The sequence below is a fragment of the Meleagris gallopavo genome, chromosome 3 (assembly GCF_905368555.1).
Source record: "Meleagris gallopavo chromosome 3, MGAL_WU_HG_1.1, whole genome shotgun sequence".
Lineage (NCBI taxonomy): Eukaryota > Metazoa > Chordata > Aves > Galliformes > Phasianidae > Meleagris > Meleagris gallopavo.
This window is the reverse complement of record NC_139406.1, coordinates 3,783,938-3,803,048: the sequence shown is the minus strand read 5'-3', so window position 1 is coordinate 3,803,048 and position 19,111 is coordinate 3,783,938. Positions and strand designations below refer to the sequence as shown.

At 36.3% G+C, this 19,111-nt stretch overlaps 1 protein-coding gene across 4 annotated transcripts in view; it reads left to right on the top strand.

Moving 5' to 3' along the window:
- ATP9B (ATPase phospholipid transporting 9B) overlaps positions 1 to 19,111 on the top strand; it is a 153,955-nt gene that overhangs the window by 122,922 nt on the left and 11,922 nt on the right. For 2 of the 4 annotated variants that reach the window (XM_085220099.1, XM_085220097.1), the window contains exons 15-21: positions 1,439 to 1,687; positions 12,018 to 12,179; positions 13,612 to 13,704; positions 14,867 to 14,950; positions 15,705 to 15,875; positions 16,402 to 16,500; positions 18,673 to 18,762. In XM_085220099.1, the coding sequence (XP_085076225.1) occupies positions 1,439 to 1,687; positions 12,018 to 12,179; positions 13,612 to 13,704; positions 14,867 to 14,950; positions 15,705 to 15,875; positions 16,402 to 16,500; positions 18,673 to 18,762 (948 nt within the window). Of the gene's footprint in view, positions 1 to 1,438; positions 1,688 to 12,017; positions 12,198 to 13,611; positions 13,705 to 14,866; positions 14,951 to 15,704; positions 15,876 to 16,401; positions 16,501 to 18,672; positions 18,763 to 19,111 lie in introns of all 4 variants that reach the window. The other 2 variants (XM_085220098.1, XM_085220096.1) reach the window with 1 other exon arrangement.

Below are 19,111 nucleotides of genomic sequence, written 5' to 3'. Positions count from 1 at the left end.
AAGCTGCCAGTTAGCTAGGCAGCGATTCTTGTGTGACATTGATTTTATCCCTTGTTTGTGTTCTGTTTTATTATTACAGTGGACCTACTAGACTATTGTCATCTTAATGTAACACACAAATCTATTATAACCTGATTATATTTCCCCACTGGAAGCATTTTGTGATAGAGGGCATAATCTTTAATGGAATTTGTGTGAAATTAAATTATACAAGCATCAATAAACATAACATAATTCAGAAGGAGTAAATCAGCTTAATTTATTTGAGGCTGTAATGGCATCAGCGTTAGCAGAATGCAAATGCAGAGGTTTAAAGCAGAAGCTGAAAAGCAGTGCCAGATGAGCAGAAAGTTAAACCCTTTATTAGACAGCACTGTAATTTGATGGGCAGAATGTTCACGGTTCAGCAGACAGCAGTCAGGAGGAAAAAACCACATGGTTTCTGGAGAGGTTTTCTGAGTTACCCCGGAGTGAACAGAAGACTTTTCTACTATTACAGATAGATATATTTCATATGCTGATTTCAGAAACAAAGCCAGTTACTTTCAGTGAATTATACAGTGCTATCTTAAAAGACAAATTCAGTCAGGGGCTACACCATTTCTGAAGGACAGTTTTAGGTGGTGCTAGTTTGGCAGTTTTCCAGCAATAATATCCTTAAATATTTGTCAGACTATCGTTTAGCAACATCTTTTTATTAAATGATTACACTCTGCTAAGAACAAAAAAAATTCCAACCTGCAGCAGAAGCAGATACTCTACTAACTGCATTGATTTACAGTAGTGTAGAAATTAAATAGATCTTGAATTAAATCAGCAATATTTTTTAATTAGTCCAAACTGTTATACTTAATAATACCTGCTTTTGTTCTGTTGTTCCATAGTAATGTAGGGCTCTTTAAAATACCAAAGATATCATTGAAGATTTAAAGAAGGTGTTTTTTCCGATGTTAAATTATGGGATCTGTGTTTCCAATCTCAGAATGTACATAGATGACAAGATAAAGAAGAAAAAATAAATAAATCTTTAAAAATTCCTCCTTTGCAGAACCTCTTGTTCTGGTATTTTTAAACTCATTAATTGGTTGCTGACTTCAGTACTTCTTTAAAAATAATGCATGGGATGTGAAGTGTCCATGTCAATCTATTCACCTTTTCCATTGGATACTTGTTTTAACTTCATGTTTCTCTGTTATCTGCTGCTTGAAATCTAAATATAAAGGTGAGATGATGAACTTCCAGTCACTTATTAGTTCTAGAGAAAAGTAGATGGAAGTTTTTATAAGTCAAAAAAAGAGTGAGTTTTATGAAATAAATAGCTGCTTCCTCACAGTTTTTCACCCTTTGTAAAAAAGAAGAAAGCAGGTGTATACTAGTATTTATTTTTTGTTCCAATTTTTGAACTCTGTTTTACTGTTCATTGTGTTGGGTCTTAAAGGTTCACTCTCAGAGTAGTGGAAACAGTACAAGTTCAACACCCTCTAGGAAACCTCAGTCTTCTGCGCCCAAAGTCCGCAAGAGCGTCAGCAGCCGCATACACGAAGCAGTGAAGGCCATTGCACTGTGCCACAATGTCACCCCAGTGTACGAATCTCGTGCTGGTGTGTCTGGAGAAACAGAATATGCAGAGGTGGATCAGGACTTCAGTGATGAAAATCGAGCTTACCAGGCTTCCAGCCCTGATGAGGTTAGTATGCAAGAGCAAAAATAATCTTCTCCCCCTAGAGAGGATTAACTAAGTTAAAAAGAATGGAACTGTGAAATATGTGGCTTGCTCTGAAAGTAATGCCTCCTCTTTCTTTCTGTGGAAACTACAGCCAGGAAAGAGCACAATAACACTGTTTGATAGGGCAAATTCTCAACTACAAAACACTGTTTTTCAACATAGTCACCACCATTAGCCAATTCATGATTCATGCAGATGAGCTGATCAAGACAGTCTTCATTCTGTGGGGACAGCTGTGCGTGGCCATCCAGAACATAGTTCGTCTTTCCTGTTGCTGTCACCACTCCTGAAGCACACTACCCACTGCCTCACTGTGCCAACATCCACTGTTTGGTCTCCATGAAAGCTCAGCAAGCATTGATGAATGAATGGATTCCCCTTGGATGCAGTTTTTCCCACAAGAATTAAGGAAGAATTAAATGGCACATATTTTCTTCATACAGATTTCCATGTCAGATGGAATTTTGTCAGACCCTCTGCTGCCATTTATGGCATGGCAACAGAATACTGATGTGAAGGTTCAGCCTCTACTGTCATACCACCAATGTCTGCCTCCGACATAGTGGGACAATATAATAAAACAGGAGGCGTTACTTTCAGAACAGCTCTTATGCAGCTGTTTTGGGGAAGCATTTCTTTGAACTTAACTGTGGTCTGGTTTCATTTCTTTTCTTGTTGTAGGGTAGATCTAGAGTTGTATTAAGGCTTTTTCAGTTATTTGACTAAGGCTTCTCTGAAATCAGTGCTTTGAGATCGATCAATGCTGCATTGTAATTAAAGTTATTAGGTTTATTCTGAAAGCATTAGTCCATGCATAGATTATAGTACAAATACACATGAGGGAATATGAAAATCAGCTTTGAATGATGGACAACCAAGTACATTAGCTAGTGACATTACCAATTAGTTAATTATAAAGATTCATAACTGGAAGAAAGCCTGAACCTCAAATATTCTTGTAGAAAATTTCTTGAGCTTCACCCTAGGCAGCTGCATAATTTCTGGGTTCAGTCAAAATTCCATGAAGTTTAAAACAAATTTAATACCCGTTTTTCAGTAAAACATGCATTTTACTTGCAATGAAATCCAAATTTTCAACATCCCACTGCTTTAATTCAATCTAAGTTACTGTCCTGAAAAGTCCTGTTTCAGAATCTGAAATGGTGGTTGCCTTAGATTTAATCCAGAAAGGTCTTACGAGAGAGCAGCAAAGCTCGAGTTTCAAGATACTGCAATGTAAGCATAAAAATTATTATAGTCCACTCACAAAAAATATGTGTGCACTCTTGGAAATAGAGTACTCAGAGTTCACTTTGCCTCTGAAAGTGTACAGATTGAAGTAGCATTGTTCTGAAGAAATTCTAGCTGTGCCTGATGGTTGAATGTATTGTTAGTGATGTAGTCACTAACAATGTAGTGACTTAATCAATATAAGTTTTTTGTAAGATGTGAAGAAGATGGTGTGTACATGAAAGCTTGTGTATTCTTCTGACTTTTCAAGTTGATGTAGTACAAGGTAGTATTTCTTCCATAAATGTCATCTTGGCCTGTTCCTCTTGGTGTACAGCTTGTTTGCATGGCTAGCTTATCAATCATATCACCATACATAATATTATCAAGATATTATCAATTCAAAATGCAAACTATTTGATAAAAGTAACAAGTTTATAATGAGTACTTTCAGTAATGCAAGCCGTAAGATGAAGTCCATCTTTATGCAGAAGAAGCTGGAATTGCATGTATGCCAAGTGCTACAAACACAGTTCATAGTGTCACGGAATTACAAAATACAGAGAAGTGACTGGTTCTCAGTGACCTAAATAGTGGCAGTTAGGACATCCACTTTAAAAATAAACTGTAGGTAGGACCTGAGAAACTTCTCTCTGGCTCAAATCTAAACTCTACGATGCCAAATGTGGTGCTATATTATACCAGTTGATCTGCATTTTGACTTGAGAATCTTGCAGAGCATTTGTTCACTCCAGAGATATATTGACAGTATAATCTGTTACTGTAGTTGTGTGATGTTTTACTTACATTTGTGACCATGTACAAATTGTCATGTGTGTATTTAGGTAATCATAGTTGCTAAATGCGTTAGTGTAATGAGCTTGCAAGGTAAATATAATACAGGATGTGATGACAGCTAAAGAGTAAATAAACTGCTTTAATAGCCAGTGATATATTCCTAAAGCAGATGAAGAGATGTGCAATTGACAGAGATTTAGGTTTTTTTCATGCACTTGCTTTTCTCTACATCTGTGCTTCTGTGTATTCAGTCAGTTGTTTGGTATCTGAAAATATTACCTCAAATATCAGTTCTCCTCCTATATTTGCTAAAGAAAACATCTACAAGACTGGAAAATTATGCAGGTGCTGCGCTAGGAAGACAGTAGAGAATTTGACCTTGGAAAAAGGAAAGAAAATCTGATAGAGTGTTTAGATGACAGATACAGAAATCAGGGTAAAAAGCAAAGTGGGGAAGAAAGACACCAATAAAGAAACCGTTTAAGAGTTTTAAGAGAATGCACAGGTATTTTTAACAATGATTTTTTATCATCTCAACTCACAAATTTAAGCTATATGCAACTTAAATGATAAATTGGGAACATGGTTTAGAACTGACAGCATTACATTTCCTGTGTTTTTCTAATATAATGTTAGAAACTGCTAAAATTATATTGAACAACTGTAGTTTAATACAATTAGAAATTGATAGTAAGTGGAGTCATATTAAACAATGAAGCTACAGAAAGCATTTAAATAGCATAAAAATTGCATCATGACAGCAAAAAGACTAAGAGTTGAAAGACTAGCAGGTCTTTATCATAATTTTTTAAAGAGTCCTATTGATGCAGTGTTTGCAAATCACTGGAGCCTAAGGAAAATAATGCAAATGGTTCATTATTTAGCTTATTGAACTTTACTGCAGTTAGGTTGACGGATGATGCCAATGTTTCCCAATCACCAAAGTACCATTTTAAAAGCATTTTTTATTGAATAAAGTGCTTTGAATATTGCACCCTGGAGCTTTATTTAGGGAAATGGTTCAATTGATGTTTTCTGTTTAACCTCATCACTGACCTATCACAACATATTTGGTTAATAAGCAACATTATCATTTAATAGACTTAACCAGTTTTATGCATTGTACTTCCTCAACGTTACAACTTTATTCTCCAATTTTTTGTTAATGGAACTGGCTTGATTGCAGTCTTTTGAAAGATCTTATCTGCACAATTGTCTCTTGTTTATATAATATTGCATGTTATCGTGGTAGCATATAAAGACCAGAGAATAATGTGTAAGTATGAACTATTCTTCCATGTAAAAGAGTATAAGAAGCACTTCAGCATTGTATGGACACAAAATACAGTTAATGAAACGTCTTGAATTCATTTGAAATTCTTTGCATCTACGTATGTTTACATCCATATGGAGATAAAATATAACTAAAAGAAGGTATGCACATTTAGAAGTAGGTACATTCATCATAAAAGATGTATTTCTCTTTTGCTAGAGCAACCTGAGATAAGTAACTGATTTCGTATTCATAATGTGAACCCTACTTATGCCAGGCTCTTTGTTTCTTATGATAAGTGATCAATATTTCATTTTCTCTGAAAGAGTGGAAACTTTCATTTGTCTGTCATTTGTCCTCTACAGCTGTAGCATAGCAAACAATAAATATTCACTTAGAACTTGCTGAAAAAAATAAAAATGTCTTTTACTCAACAATCATAGATGCCTGTTCAGCTCATCTGTAGAAGACCAGCTACCCTAATGTAATGAACAATCATAAAAGGATATAATCTAAGTAGGTAAAGCAATGGAGTTCGAAGGTCACAGACCAAAGCAATTCAGGGGCATGCTATGAACAGGAGCCTTTGAAGACCTTTGCTCCCCTTTGGTCAGAAAAGATTGATCAGCCACGATTTTTAATGACTGCTTACTCTCATAAACCAGCTATTTATTGGTTATACTTCGTCCTGCACCAATGTATTTTCAAGCATTTTCAATCCAGCATTTTGAATATTTAAATACTACCTTAAAATGTGGTCAGTTATTTAGTTCCAACATTTCTGTCCAAAGTCAAGAGAGCTTCTAAAATTAATTACAATGATACGTGGGCAATCATTTAAAAACAGACAGGGAAATGATACGCCCTTAGTGAAGCAGCTTTTGTGTTTACAAAATTGAAGCTGTAATGTATGAGGCATGTTGTATTGTTTAATTCATTTTATTGTGTGTGCTTATTGAAGCAAGACTAATTGTGTTGTTTTGTCAATGTATTGTGAAAAGCAAATCACTCAGTAGCATAAAACCATCACTTTCCTGACCTTCGAGACCTACAAAGAATAACTACTCCATAGCTTGTCTTGAATATCGATCAGCAGTTTTTTTCACATGATCAAGCTGTATTTTAAGTTAATAATTTTATTTTAATTTTGAACTTTCTCGATGAAAAGTGGTAGACTGAATTTTTACTACCAAATCATTGTTCATAAATATAAACAAAGCAATGCTCATTGGAAACATATTGTTGAGCAGCCCTAAGAGCAACTGTTGGGATTGTTCAAGTGGTGGAGAAACAAAGCTCCCAGCTACTTCCCTGTTATCATACCAATAGTCTTAACTTGAATTGCTACATTAATTGTTACTATATTGCCTGCGTGTCCCCTATATGGCAGACTGATTTTGAAAGCAGATCCTATTGTCTAAAATGAACATGCCCTTAATTTACTCTGAAAGGAAGACTGCTTACATGAGAATTCTTTTAAGCAGTGAAAACTTAAATTTCCAACCACAGTTCTTCACTCATCCTACAAACTGCTCGCTCATTTATGTCAAAGTCTTTAAAGGCTTTATTTACATTTTTCACCTAAGTGGTCAGGTTCATAGCATGGCTCCACAAAAGCAATGTTGGTACAAATCAGGGGGACCCTGAAACTGCTGAATGAGGTGGAGATAAAGAGCTAGCACTAGCTGTAAGGTGGTGGGTCTTTTACTAAAACATATTGCATTAAAAGTAAATATTGCATATTGAAGGTGGCAACTTGTTGATCATAAATTCCCTTAGCAGTACTCTGTAAATACGGAGCTGTTAGTATTTCTGCTAGAGAGCAGCAGCGGTGAGCTTCTCTGCAAGAAAAGGGAAGCCAAAAACTGACAGCACTGCCAGGGGCCTCAGTGCTGAGTTTTGCAGTCCCACAATATCCAAGCGCAGTGAGCAGAGCAGGTCACATAATGGCAGAGACAGCTGAGTGTCTGCATTGCTCTACTTGTCCGTGATGGTAAGACACATCTGAATTCAAGCTAGGAAATCATCATAAAGTCAGAACAAGCTCCCAAAGCAATACCCAGCATTAGCCACAGTCAGATAGTTGTGAGAAGAGTGGTGAGGCAGGTCCAGAATCCGCAGCAGAACCAGGTCAGCAGAATAGACAGCCAAGTCTGAACACAGTTGCAACATCGCTGCAAAATGACTTTTGCAGCACTGGACATAGCCAAGTGAAAGCCAGGGGGAGTCTCTGTGAAGGCTTCTTACTGTTCCTTTACCACAACCTTTAATAGTAAGTTTGTTCCTATGAAGAAAGGCATACTCAGGTATCACAGAATCACAGAATCACCAAGGTTGGAAAAGACCCACAGGATCACCCAGTCCAACCATCCACCTATCATCAATAGTTCTCACTAAACCATGTCCCTCAACACAAAATCCAAACGTTCCTTGAACACCTCCAGGGTCGATGACTTCACCACCTCCCTGGGCAGCCCATTCCAGTGCCTGATCACTCTTTCAGAGAAGCAGCATTTCCTAACATTCAGCCTAAATCTCCCTTGGCGCAGCTTGAAGCCATTCCCTCTAGTTCTATCACCAGTTACACGAGAGAAGAGGCTGACTCCCAACTCACTACAACCTCCCTTCAGGTAGAGAGCAATTACTGACAATTTCAGTCTAAATAGGGTTTTAAATATTTTTTTTTCACGGAAGTATGCTGTTATTTGTCTGGACTGATAAAAGATTATATTTCAGTTGAATAAGAATCCAATCTCTATTTTAAGTTACCCAAGATGAGTGGGATTTTTTACTTGTTTCTGTTTGTAAAAAGCATTTTACTCAGATGTAATCTACTTGTAAGTTACTGTATTTGGTTGCTTAGACCAGCTAAGTTCTGGAAAGTCTAGAATTCAAAGGGGCCATTAGTAAGCTGTGATGATGTGTATCTTCCAGTCCTGACTGGTGTAGTATGAAAAGCAAGCAAGAGCATTCTAGGGCATTTTTTGGTCTTAGACCTAGCAGTAACAACCTTTTAGGATGGAACTCGTTAGTGAAGGCCTTCAGGATTTAGTAGTGTTTCTTTATCCAAGTGAATATATCAATTATTCATCAACTGGGACTTCTTCCTGCCATCAGGGTCCCAAGATGACAAGTAACAAGAGGTGGTTATCTTTCACACGGCGCAAAAGGACTCAACTGCAATTGCCATAAATAAAAGACAGTTAGACACTTGGGCAATAGCTGGTATTTCCTAGTAATCCAGAGGAGGATGGGGCAGATGTTAACCTGAGTGGGAATGAAAGTCTTCTGAGGTGCAAGCCATTCACCGTCATGGGGACAGGTGAGGAGGATTCAAAGAGGGTCTTGGAGTTGAGCTGAGTAAGGGCACTCTTGTACCTATTGATTGAATGGCTTAAAGCTATTCTACATCGCTCGAGAGAGAAGTTCTCTGTTATTTTTAGGGAGGTATTTCTCTATTTCGTCCTCTTAGTTGAAAGTAAAGGTATGACTTCATTTGAATCAGTTAAAAAATGATCATCTGGAATTGGCTTATGATAAAACTAAAGTTGCCAAAATTTTAGTGACCTCTTGGGTCTCATGTTTTCTGAAGTGTTTTCTTGTTTAAAATTGTTGATTAGTATTTGTTTTAGGTGAGTCTAATGGTCTAATTATATAGAATGTCCTGAGCCTTCAGGAATAAAGATTTTTGTTTTGTGCTCCATATGGGGCCTATGAAGTCCCTAACTATTCATTTTCCTTTATTAGGTGATTGTGTTTCATCACTGATGGAATAGGTAACTGCATCTTTGTCATTTAAAAGTCTTGTGTATTTTATATAACTTTCTAGAAACTGCCTAATATGTTTATAAACTGAATTCTTTTAGTTCAGTAGAGGAACAGCTAAGCAAACAGGATGATCATCCCCAAGCCATTGAATTTACATGCAGAGCTGCCAACAAGCTGTAACAAGAGTGCTGCTGAAGTTTCCTTTTGTCTCAGATGTTCCTCAGAGAACTGAGCTGAACACACAGTCATACTCAGAGAAGCTACTTCTGCCTACTGGGATGAATGAAACAGGTTAGGGAGACTGCTTCGATCACTAATTGACAGAGTTTCCTTGGGAAGACACTGAATTTTATTTTGGCAATCTGTGCTATGATAATTGAAAAGTTTAGTATTTGGGGCTGTGAACTGAGGCAGCTGTTAAGGTCTGGTGGCTTCTAATGAGAGAGACTGCCTACAGGGCAACTGGGCCCCATCAGTGGGCATAGGATCGGGAAGATCTGAGGTAAGAAACGCTGAACAAGATGTTTCTCAGTACTTTTGTCAGATCTTTATGCAGATGTTTACTACCTTCTTTCCTAATGTGGAAGTGTTACTTGGAGCCTGTCACATCAGAGGTGGGCGACTGTTCCTGCCTGTTGGGTCGCTACCAAGGAGGAAATCACAAGTTAGAGATGATAGAAGTTCTCCGACTCCCCTCATGGGGGGTTCGTCCTGGGAACCCAACATGGTTAATGAGCTGAGGCACAGGCCACAAGTCCGTAACTGGTACACAGGAGACTTGATCCATTTATCTGCACATACTAAGAAATGAATGGTTATCAGCAAATATTTATAATCAGAATTGATGTTTTGTATTTTATCAAAGCAAAATGGTGGCATCTCCAGCTAAGTTTTTTTTACTCATCCTTCCATTGCTTTATCTGACTCCGTCTTGTATGTCAGGTGCTGTAGAAACTACAGCTGCTGTGTTTACATGCCATTCTCAGGGTTCTTGATGTTTGCTGAATTGCAAGACCATTTTAATCTAAGTTTTCAGAAACTTGTTGAATGAGAATGGAATATACGTGTAGAGGGGAAAACGCAAGAAGAGTGTTATCCAAGAATCCTTTTTCTGAACTCTGTACAGAATGATTCATTGTATACATATTTGTGCAGATTGGTAATTTGGATTTCCATGCCATCTGTGAAATAAATCTTTTCAATATTTGCATATTCTAAAATCTGCAGATATTTAATGGCAACACTTGACTGTGTTGTTTGGGATACTGTTAAGGTCTAACTGTGAATTCTGAATGACAGGAGTTAAACTTAATGCATTACTCTCCAGTTTATTCAGTTACTTTTTAGACAGTTGTTTGAGTCTTGAGAATTACTGGCCATTTCTGCTATGGTACTTGCACTGATCAATTTAAAAGAGAACAAATATGTTCACTAGGCCAGGTATAAGAATCGAAAATGACTGTGCTGCAAAATGCCAGTTCAAATGGTTGGTGAAGCCAAGCATAAGTGAAATATTAAACAGATGTGAGTCACCAAATATAGAACATTTAAGTCCTAGCTGCAAAGGGACACAAATGAGATGATAGGGTATTAGGAGAAAGATGCAATTTACAGGTCAGAATGTAATAGTAACCTTTCACTGTGAAAATTGAAAATTAACCTTGAGAGTATTGGATCATTTACAGCTTATATGGTACTCTTATTGAAGAGGAAAAAACTCTAAAAAGACTTCCTGTGATTTGGGGCTTTAAAAATGGTGCTATTTAAAGTGTGTTCTTTTTCCTTCTTTAACTGCATCACAGCATATTTTTGTTTGTTGATGCCTACACAGAGAGCACTATTGGGATTTCTTGGGGATTTGTATAACTTATTTTTCCCTATTTTAAATTTTCATTAGAAGCTACATGGTGATTATTGACTCAGTTCAGATGAAATTCTTACTGGGCACGAGTCATCATGTCTTTTGAACTTACCTCAGTATTTTACTACTTGCATGTCTATTATCACTGTGCTTGAGTTTAACAGCAGAAGCAGGTTCCATCAAATAAATGTGAATCTTCATTATAATTACCTTTTTATTCCTTTAAAAACCAGTTTCCTAATTATGATTAACACTTAGAAAAATGAAAAGATAATTGAATATTATTTATTTATTTATTTATTAAGCTGCCCAAAGCAATTTCCTTTAGAATGGGTGAGAAGTATCTGATGTGTTATTTAAAAAATAGCACAGAAGGTAGTAGAAGTTAGATGCTGTGTACTCTACAGCACCAAATTTAATAAATAAATAAATTCAGACTCACTCAGGCATGCATTTAAGATACCATGTAATGGTAGCTAGTAGTGATCATTATACCAGGGCTGCACTTCCCTGCCAATATTCCATTATATTTTCTTGCCGTGCAACAGATGGCAGCAATGGGGCAGTCTGACAAAATGGTATCTGACGTGGAAGTGCATATGAAGAAAAGGTGTATCCTTGAATTCCTCCATGCGAAAAAAATTGCACCCACTGACATTCACTGGTGCACTGAATGTTTCAGGAGACCAAACAATGGATGTGAGCACGGTGAGGTGATGGGTGCTGCGTTTCAGCAGTGCTGATGCTGAGTGGCCACCTCCACTTGTGCGGGTTTTTACAAGCACAACATGCAGGCTCTTGTTCGTGGATGGTGAAAATGCACAGCTAATGGTGTTGGCTTTGTTGAAAAATACTGTTTTGTAGCTGAGAATTTTTGTCTATCAAATAGTGTTATTGTGCTCTTTGTATCTGTTGTAGTTTCTGTAGAAAAAAATAGGAGGCATTACTTTTGGTGTGACCTACCTATAATGCAGCTTTTCTGGGTTTGTAGAAGGAAATTTTACAAATATGTTCATGGGATGCAGAATTGTAAGTTGGGCTTCTATCCCATTTTATATAGCAACTTAATTTTATTATTGTTCACACAAAAAGTAATAAAATAATGCAAATGTATGAAGTAAGCTAAAGACTTTTAAGATCCTTTCTTTACTGATTACAGATTGCAGTGTCCAAATATACATTCAGTTATAGATCTGAAATAGTTCTCCATCTAATACTCCCAACATCTTCTACTTAGTGCTGTCATGAGTACAAAAGTTTTATTCTGTTTTACTCTAACAGCTTTCGGCTTTAACTTAATTTATATAACATTATTTAAAAGCGAAAGGTCAATTTCAAGTCCTTTTTTCTTTTCGCTTCAGGTTGCTCTGGTGCAGTGGACAGAGAGTGTTGGTCTTACTCTAGTTAACAGAGATTTGACCTCCATGCAACTGAAGACCCCTGGTGGACACATTCTGACGTACTATATTCTGCAGATATTTCCCTTCACTTCTGAGAGCAAGCGCATGGGAATCATAGTTCGGGTAATTTGGTGGCAGGCGGTTGGTTTTCATTTCTCCAAAGCTATTTTAATGCATGTTTATGTTGATATTTCTTAGTAGAAACTTGACCCTTCGAGGAACACGTTTCACAGGATTTGCAAATGGAAAGCAAACATTAGACTAGACAAGCAATTGTGTGAAGTTCAGGCTGACATGATGTTGCAGAGAGCCTCGTAAAGGACAAACTCTTATCTCACATGGAAACGTTAATTTCAATACTTAAGCTCTGAAGTTGCAATTTACTGTTAAGCCTTCATTTTTAATTCAATTTTCAATTTGCTGCTCTCGTGCAAAACATGTTGCCTCTTCAAGGGGTAAACTAGTGTGGGGAATTTGTTGCAGCAGTAATTCATCTTTCTTTGCTAATACTGCTGCTGCTTTTTCAGGAATGCATACACAGCTAAAACGGCACTGGGTGTGAGTGTAGCAGAAGCATGCTTGTTGTCTGTTAGACGTCCAGGTGGGGACACAGTAATGATTATTAAAACCTCAAATGCAAGGAAGCCACCACACCATGAAAAGGAAGATTTAAACCTCTGCTAATATCAAGACATGCAGACGCTGTGTATTTCTGCCTCTCCCTGTCTGAAAGCAGACAGGCAGAACCGTGTCAGACATGGCTGCATGTTTAGATCAGTGCTACATCCTAGTTAACTACCTATCAGACTCATCCCATTCCATATTTGCCAATGGATGACAAACCAAGCATGCCATCAGCCTTGGGCAGGCATACTTCAGACAGCATGTATGTGTCCTCAGGTCTGGAGAGAACTTGGAATGTCTGTGTTTCATTAAATGCAGTTGGCACTATTTAACACTGTTGAACAGTGTGTTAGAGATATGTTCAGAGCTACTATGAGAAGCCTGCAGATCAGGTGAATCTATTATTTCAGCAACAGACCATGCATCACAAACTCCTGATTTAGGTAATACTTGCTTGAGTGTGAATTGTTTGACTAAGTAATGAATGTTTAATCCTTAAAATATCTGTAACATGCATCACACCATTATTTGTTAATTTCCACTTACTTGAAAGATACAGAGCAAACTTTCTGTTTTTAAATTAAGAATGAATGCCACAAAAAAACCCAGATATTTCAGTAGTTAGAGTGGGCATAACAATGACATTTTAAAATTTAGGAAGAACAGGAATGTCATCGATGCTGAGAACCTGATGCATTGACTTCAGTTAGAACTGGTCATCTAATACAGGAAAGCAGGGAACATCTATCTCTGTGGAATCAGAGAAGTCATTGGAAATGTAAACATAAAGTAAAACTTATACAACCCTTTGAAAGTTACTTTATCTTTTATAAGTGATATTCTGTTGACTACTTCAGAAGACAGGTTGTTTGTAGGTAATTTTTTGTTTGTATACACAGATCTTTTTTCTGTTTCTTCTGTAAAATTTTAGGATGAGTCTTCAGGAGAAATTACATTTTACATGAAGGGCGCAGATGTTGCAATGTCCACTATTGTACAGTACAATGATTGGTTAGAAGAAGAGGTAAGAAATAGAAATAAATACATTTTTGACATATATATATATATATATATATATATAAAAAATCTAACTGAAATATCAAATGTTATTGGAGTAGACTTCAGAGATCCTGAGCTTATGCAATGGCTTTTCAAGTTCAGTTAATCATACACTGAATGAGTTTTAATGGTTCAGAGTTCTTTCATGTTCTTGTATAACACATAGAGAAGAACAAAGGTAGTAGTCATAGCAGAACGTATTCATACTTAACACAAGCAAATTTGTTTTTTATTGACTGATCTTTCACAAGAAATCAAATTATTTCTGAGAAGTATTTTCTTATAAATCTGTTTATCCTGAAATAACCTTTTATAAATTCTGCAGTGAAGTCTGATTATGAATTACGGAATTTAATATGTGATGGAGGTACACTGAAACAGCCTTTTACCATATTTGTTAAATTTAATATCAAATAGCTAGTGACCAAACTTCAAAACTGATTAGTGTTTTTCACTGTGTCATTGTAGTAGGTACCAGCAATCATCTTATTTTGACCCTACATACAGACAATATGTTAATACAATGATTACACCATGTATGTTCATAATGGTATTGGCAATATGAATCAATATCTGCTGCAGGGCAGCTTGATTTATTCAGGGACATGAATAAATTAAACTCCCTGAAGACCTAGCAGAATGTCATAAAAATTACTTTTGGCGATAATGATGCACAATTAATCGTAAAATACTTGTTTAATTTATTTAGCTTTATGAGGTCAAATCAATACATGTTTAGCAATGGACAGCCTTGTTTTTCATTATGACGTGCTATTCCATGGGTATTTTAATCTACAGACCTTTTTCTGACAAGAAGTGCATTTCTCTGAAAACACAAATTTAGCTCTGTTGCATGCTTTAAAAACAGTTTTATTATTAAACTTTCACCTACAAGAATTTTTCTTTAAGGCAGGAAAAAAAATCTAATTGGCTTGCCAGTAGTATACCAGATTGGGGAAAGTGAATATTTTTTATTCTTTTTGTGGTCTCTCCTAACTCATCTACAGTCTAAAGAAACATCAGCTTCTATGCTATAGATATACTCTGTTAGCGTATGGTTATATAGTGTGAAATACAAGCATACAGCTACACGTTTGCATAATTATTCTATCTTTTGATCTGTTTAGTGTGGTAATATGGCTCGAGAAGGGCTGCGTACTCTGGTTGTTGCCAAGAAGTCACTGACTGAAGAACAGTATCAAGATTTTGAGGTATGGAGAGACAAAATGATCAATATTATTAGCATAGCTGTTGTATTTTGCCTTATTTAGTTACTCCAAGGGGAACATTCCTCTTTTTTATTCTATTAAAAAAGTAAAGAAGATGACTCATATTAAAAATACCAATATTTGAAGTACAGCATGCTATTATAGATCCATCAGTGATTGTTCTGTAGTTAGATGCAGGATACTGTGTCAGTGGATTACATCACTGCATTGTATTTCCCCAAAAGCCAGCATATCTCAGCATTAACTGAGACAGGAGAGGTTTAGGTTGGATATTAGGAGAAAGTCTTTCACCCAGAGGGTGGTGAGGCACTGGAACAGGTTGCCCAAGGAGGTTGTGGATGCTCCATCCCTGGAGGCATTCAAGGCAAGGCTGGATGTGGCTCTGGGCAGCCTGGGCTGCTGGTTGGTGACCCTGCACATAGCAGGGAGTTGGAACCAGTCCTTTTCAACCCAGACCATTCTATGATTCTATGTTAATTCTGTATGTTAGTATGACTAAGCAATCTACTTGTTCTCAAAGATCAGGGCAGTTTATGTTCAGATGCTGTGATGCCTGATTCATACTAGGTCTTCACCCTGGAGATGACTTATCAAAAAAATCTGTAGAATTCTCTTTCAACCTTGTTCTTTATTGAAGGTGTTTAAATACAACCTTTTTTATAACCAATTGATAGAAAAAATGTTTGTTTATTTTTCTGAGTTACAACCAAGTCTAAGTGGTTTTGTGTTTGCACAGAGTCGATATAACCAAGCAAAGTTAAGCATACATGATAGAAACCTGAAAGTTGCTGCTGTTGTAGAGAGTTTGGAGCGGGAAATGGAATTGCTGTGTCTCACTGGAGTAGAAGATCAACTGCAAGCAGATGTTAGGCCAACCCTAGAGATGCTAAGAAATGCTGGAATAAAGGTAATGAATGTGAACTGATGACATACAGATTATCATATACTAACATGAGGGAGAGTATTTTTGGTTTAGTTTTGTGGGGGCTTTTTTTGAAGGTTTTTGGTTTTTTTTTTTAATTTTTTTTACAATACATTATTTATATTTGTGTACATTCAGGTTCATCCAAAGTAAGAAATATGCTAAGTCCTAAGCACATTCAGGATGACAGGGAAAGGCTTTTGTGTTTTCTCTGCAGTTCAGCTGCCAGTGGGTTGCCACAGTTTCCCCCTGTCTTCACATAATTGAGACATAAACTTTGTGTGAGGGAAAACAGAATGGAAGCTGTTTAAAGACAAACACTTCTTTTCTTTGTGAGTTACTGCAGTAAAAACCGTCCATTACAGTTAAAAAGTCACACATTGGTATACATTCCCTGGTAGTCTGATCTCATGCAGTGTCAAATGAAGGTTGGAGTGACATGTTTGGTAGATATGACACAGAACAGACACAAAAATATCCAAAAAAATTAACTTATATATTATTTTTGCAGATATGGATGTTAACAGGAGATAAACTGGAGACAGCAACTTGCATTGCAAAAAGTTCTCACTTAGTGTCCAGGACTCAGGATATTCACATTTTTAGACCTGTAAGTATAGGTCCAGCTTTATTGTTGGGTTCTTCAAAACATAGCTAGTACCAGTATTGCTTTATTTGATTTGTATTGGCCACTTGTTAAAAAATTGTGAGGCGTTTTACACTCCACATTTATAACAGTGGATATAGTCAGTCACCTCTTGGGTGGAGAAAAGTCTTTGCAAGATGCTGAGACATCTTGAGGAAGGATTCTAGGAATATGGTTCTAGCTTGTTCTAACATTTCCATTAACAGCACTCTTTAGACTCAAGCAGACTTTCCTTTGAATTAAGCTGTGATGCCACAGTTTGAATCAAAATGAGACAGTTGGAAGTTTTTATCCATTATTATTTTTCTAATAAGTATTGCATTTTATTAGCACACTGCTTAAGATAATTGTTAGAAAAGTAAACTGAATGTCAGTGCCAACTTCACTGAACTCAAACAAAAATAAGGATTTTTCCAAACTTTGAAGCTGTGCTAACAGACATAATGTCTGTGTTTGTTCTAAATGAACCACTTGCACCTAAAGAAATAATTGTATGAATATAATTTACATGTAAATGTAGTTTCTTATGAAGCATCAGAATGGCAAATTAGGCCCTGCAGACCACTATTTGCAATTAAATTATTAATGCTTCTGATAAAACTTCAGATCAATTTTTGTTGACCTTTCCACATTGTAACATTACAAATTAAGTCTTCCTGAACAAAATCTATTTAGTTTGAGTCAGATTTTTATTTTCATTACCTTGGCTAATAAGATCAGCATAAAAACTGTGTTAACTTAGAACACACGAAGTTTTAAATTGGTTAGAAAATAGATTAATACAACATTATTTCTGTGGCTATGTTTGTTGCAAAGAAAGAACTAGTGGATTAATTTAAGAAAATACCAAGCACTTTAACACTTTTATTTTACCTACGAATTAGTGAATAAATTATTTACTAATTTGGCTTCCCAAAAAGATGTATTTTTTTCATGCTCTTTTTACTCAGCCTGCTTATTTTGTAATGAAATTAATTGATATATTGTTCTGGAAATATTTACAAAGAAAAAATACCTCTGTTAGGTGAAAGCTAGAGCTCATCAGTGTGTGCCAAGTGCTGTCATCTCTGTAATGCAGAAAGACTGCAGGGACCAGTGCAACCCTTGGTTCCTAACAATTGGCAGAATAGCAGCTTTCACTGTAGGAAAGGAGGAAAAAAATATCTGGATTGGGCTATATGTATGGGTTGCTTCCAATTACGTGCATTTTAATGTAACCCAAATTTTGTGTGGTGGAGCCCATTCAGAGGATGAAAAGTCTTTGGACTCTGTTTCATTCTATGTAATAATAGGATTAAGACTTGCATATTTTAAATCTTTAGTTAAAGTGCTGACAGATCCAAATTTAGAGGCATAATCTTGTTGTTTTTATTCTGTTTTCTAACTTTGTCGCACATGATAGCTGTAAAAGAAGTTGATAGTTTAATAAAGATAAAAGAAAGAAAGGAAAAAAAACCTCTCTTCAAAATCTGGTTTTACTTTAAATTTTTATGCTTTGTGTTCTAGCTCAAAACTTTCCAAAATCCATTTAGTAACCTTTGAACCATTTGGTTTGAGGGTTTTTTTTGCATATTTCACAGCTGGGCCTCTCTGGAACAATAGTCATGAAAAATTAATAAAAAATTGTCTATAATGTAATTATTTTAAACTGTACCATTCAGTGAGCATTTTTCTGTGTCTCTTAAACTCTGTCTACTTATCCAAACTGAAAGAACTACTAATATGAGCATTTTGCACTATTCTAAGAATATGCTTTACTGGTTTAAAAAGTCTCTGTTTTTGTTTTTTTCTGACTTGGGAACTGTTTCTTTGTTTGGTTTAACCAAGATGGAAAGACTCGGGTCTACTTGAAGATAAAGTATTTTAATTGTAGTGATATTTTAGACCTGATCTACTTCTGTGAGGAGCCAGTTAGGCTGACTACACGCATTTTCCTAGTTTCAAGATTACTTGTTTAGTCCATAAGGATTAGAAACTGCAGCCACACAGGTACTGCATTAGGATAAAACATTTGTTGAAAAACAAAGCCTTTAGGTATGACTTCTCAACACTTGATTTGTTTAAGGAGGTGTGCTTGTTTAGATTTTGTTTGCTCTTAAAAAAAAAAATCTTTTGAGTAAGTGGTTTTTATTAAAGGTTACTACTCGAGGAGAGGCTCACTTAGAACTAAATGCCTTTAGGAGGAAGCATGACTGTGCCTTGGTGATATCTGGGGACTCGCTTGAGGTAAGAGTTTGGTTTCTATCAAATTGTACTTATAGTTCATGAACATAAAATTAATGTGTTCATGAAGTATATTAATGTGTTCATGAAGTACATCGGTGGCTTTGTGCTCTTAAACTTTTTCCAGTATTTGACCATGTTGTAAGAGTCACTACTGTTTTTCACTGAGTAGTGACAGAGTGATACACGTTCAAATGTTGCTGTTTCTCTCTACAGTAACAGAATGAGATGAAACAAATCTCATGGTAGCATGCCATGGTACTGTTTCTTTCTTTGAATCTAGAGCATGTTATCTGTCCAAATGAAATGAATCTCAGTTTAAAGTAATAGATTGCATTTGGAAGAACGCAGC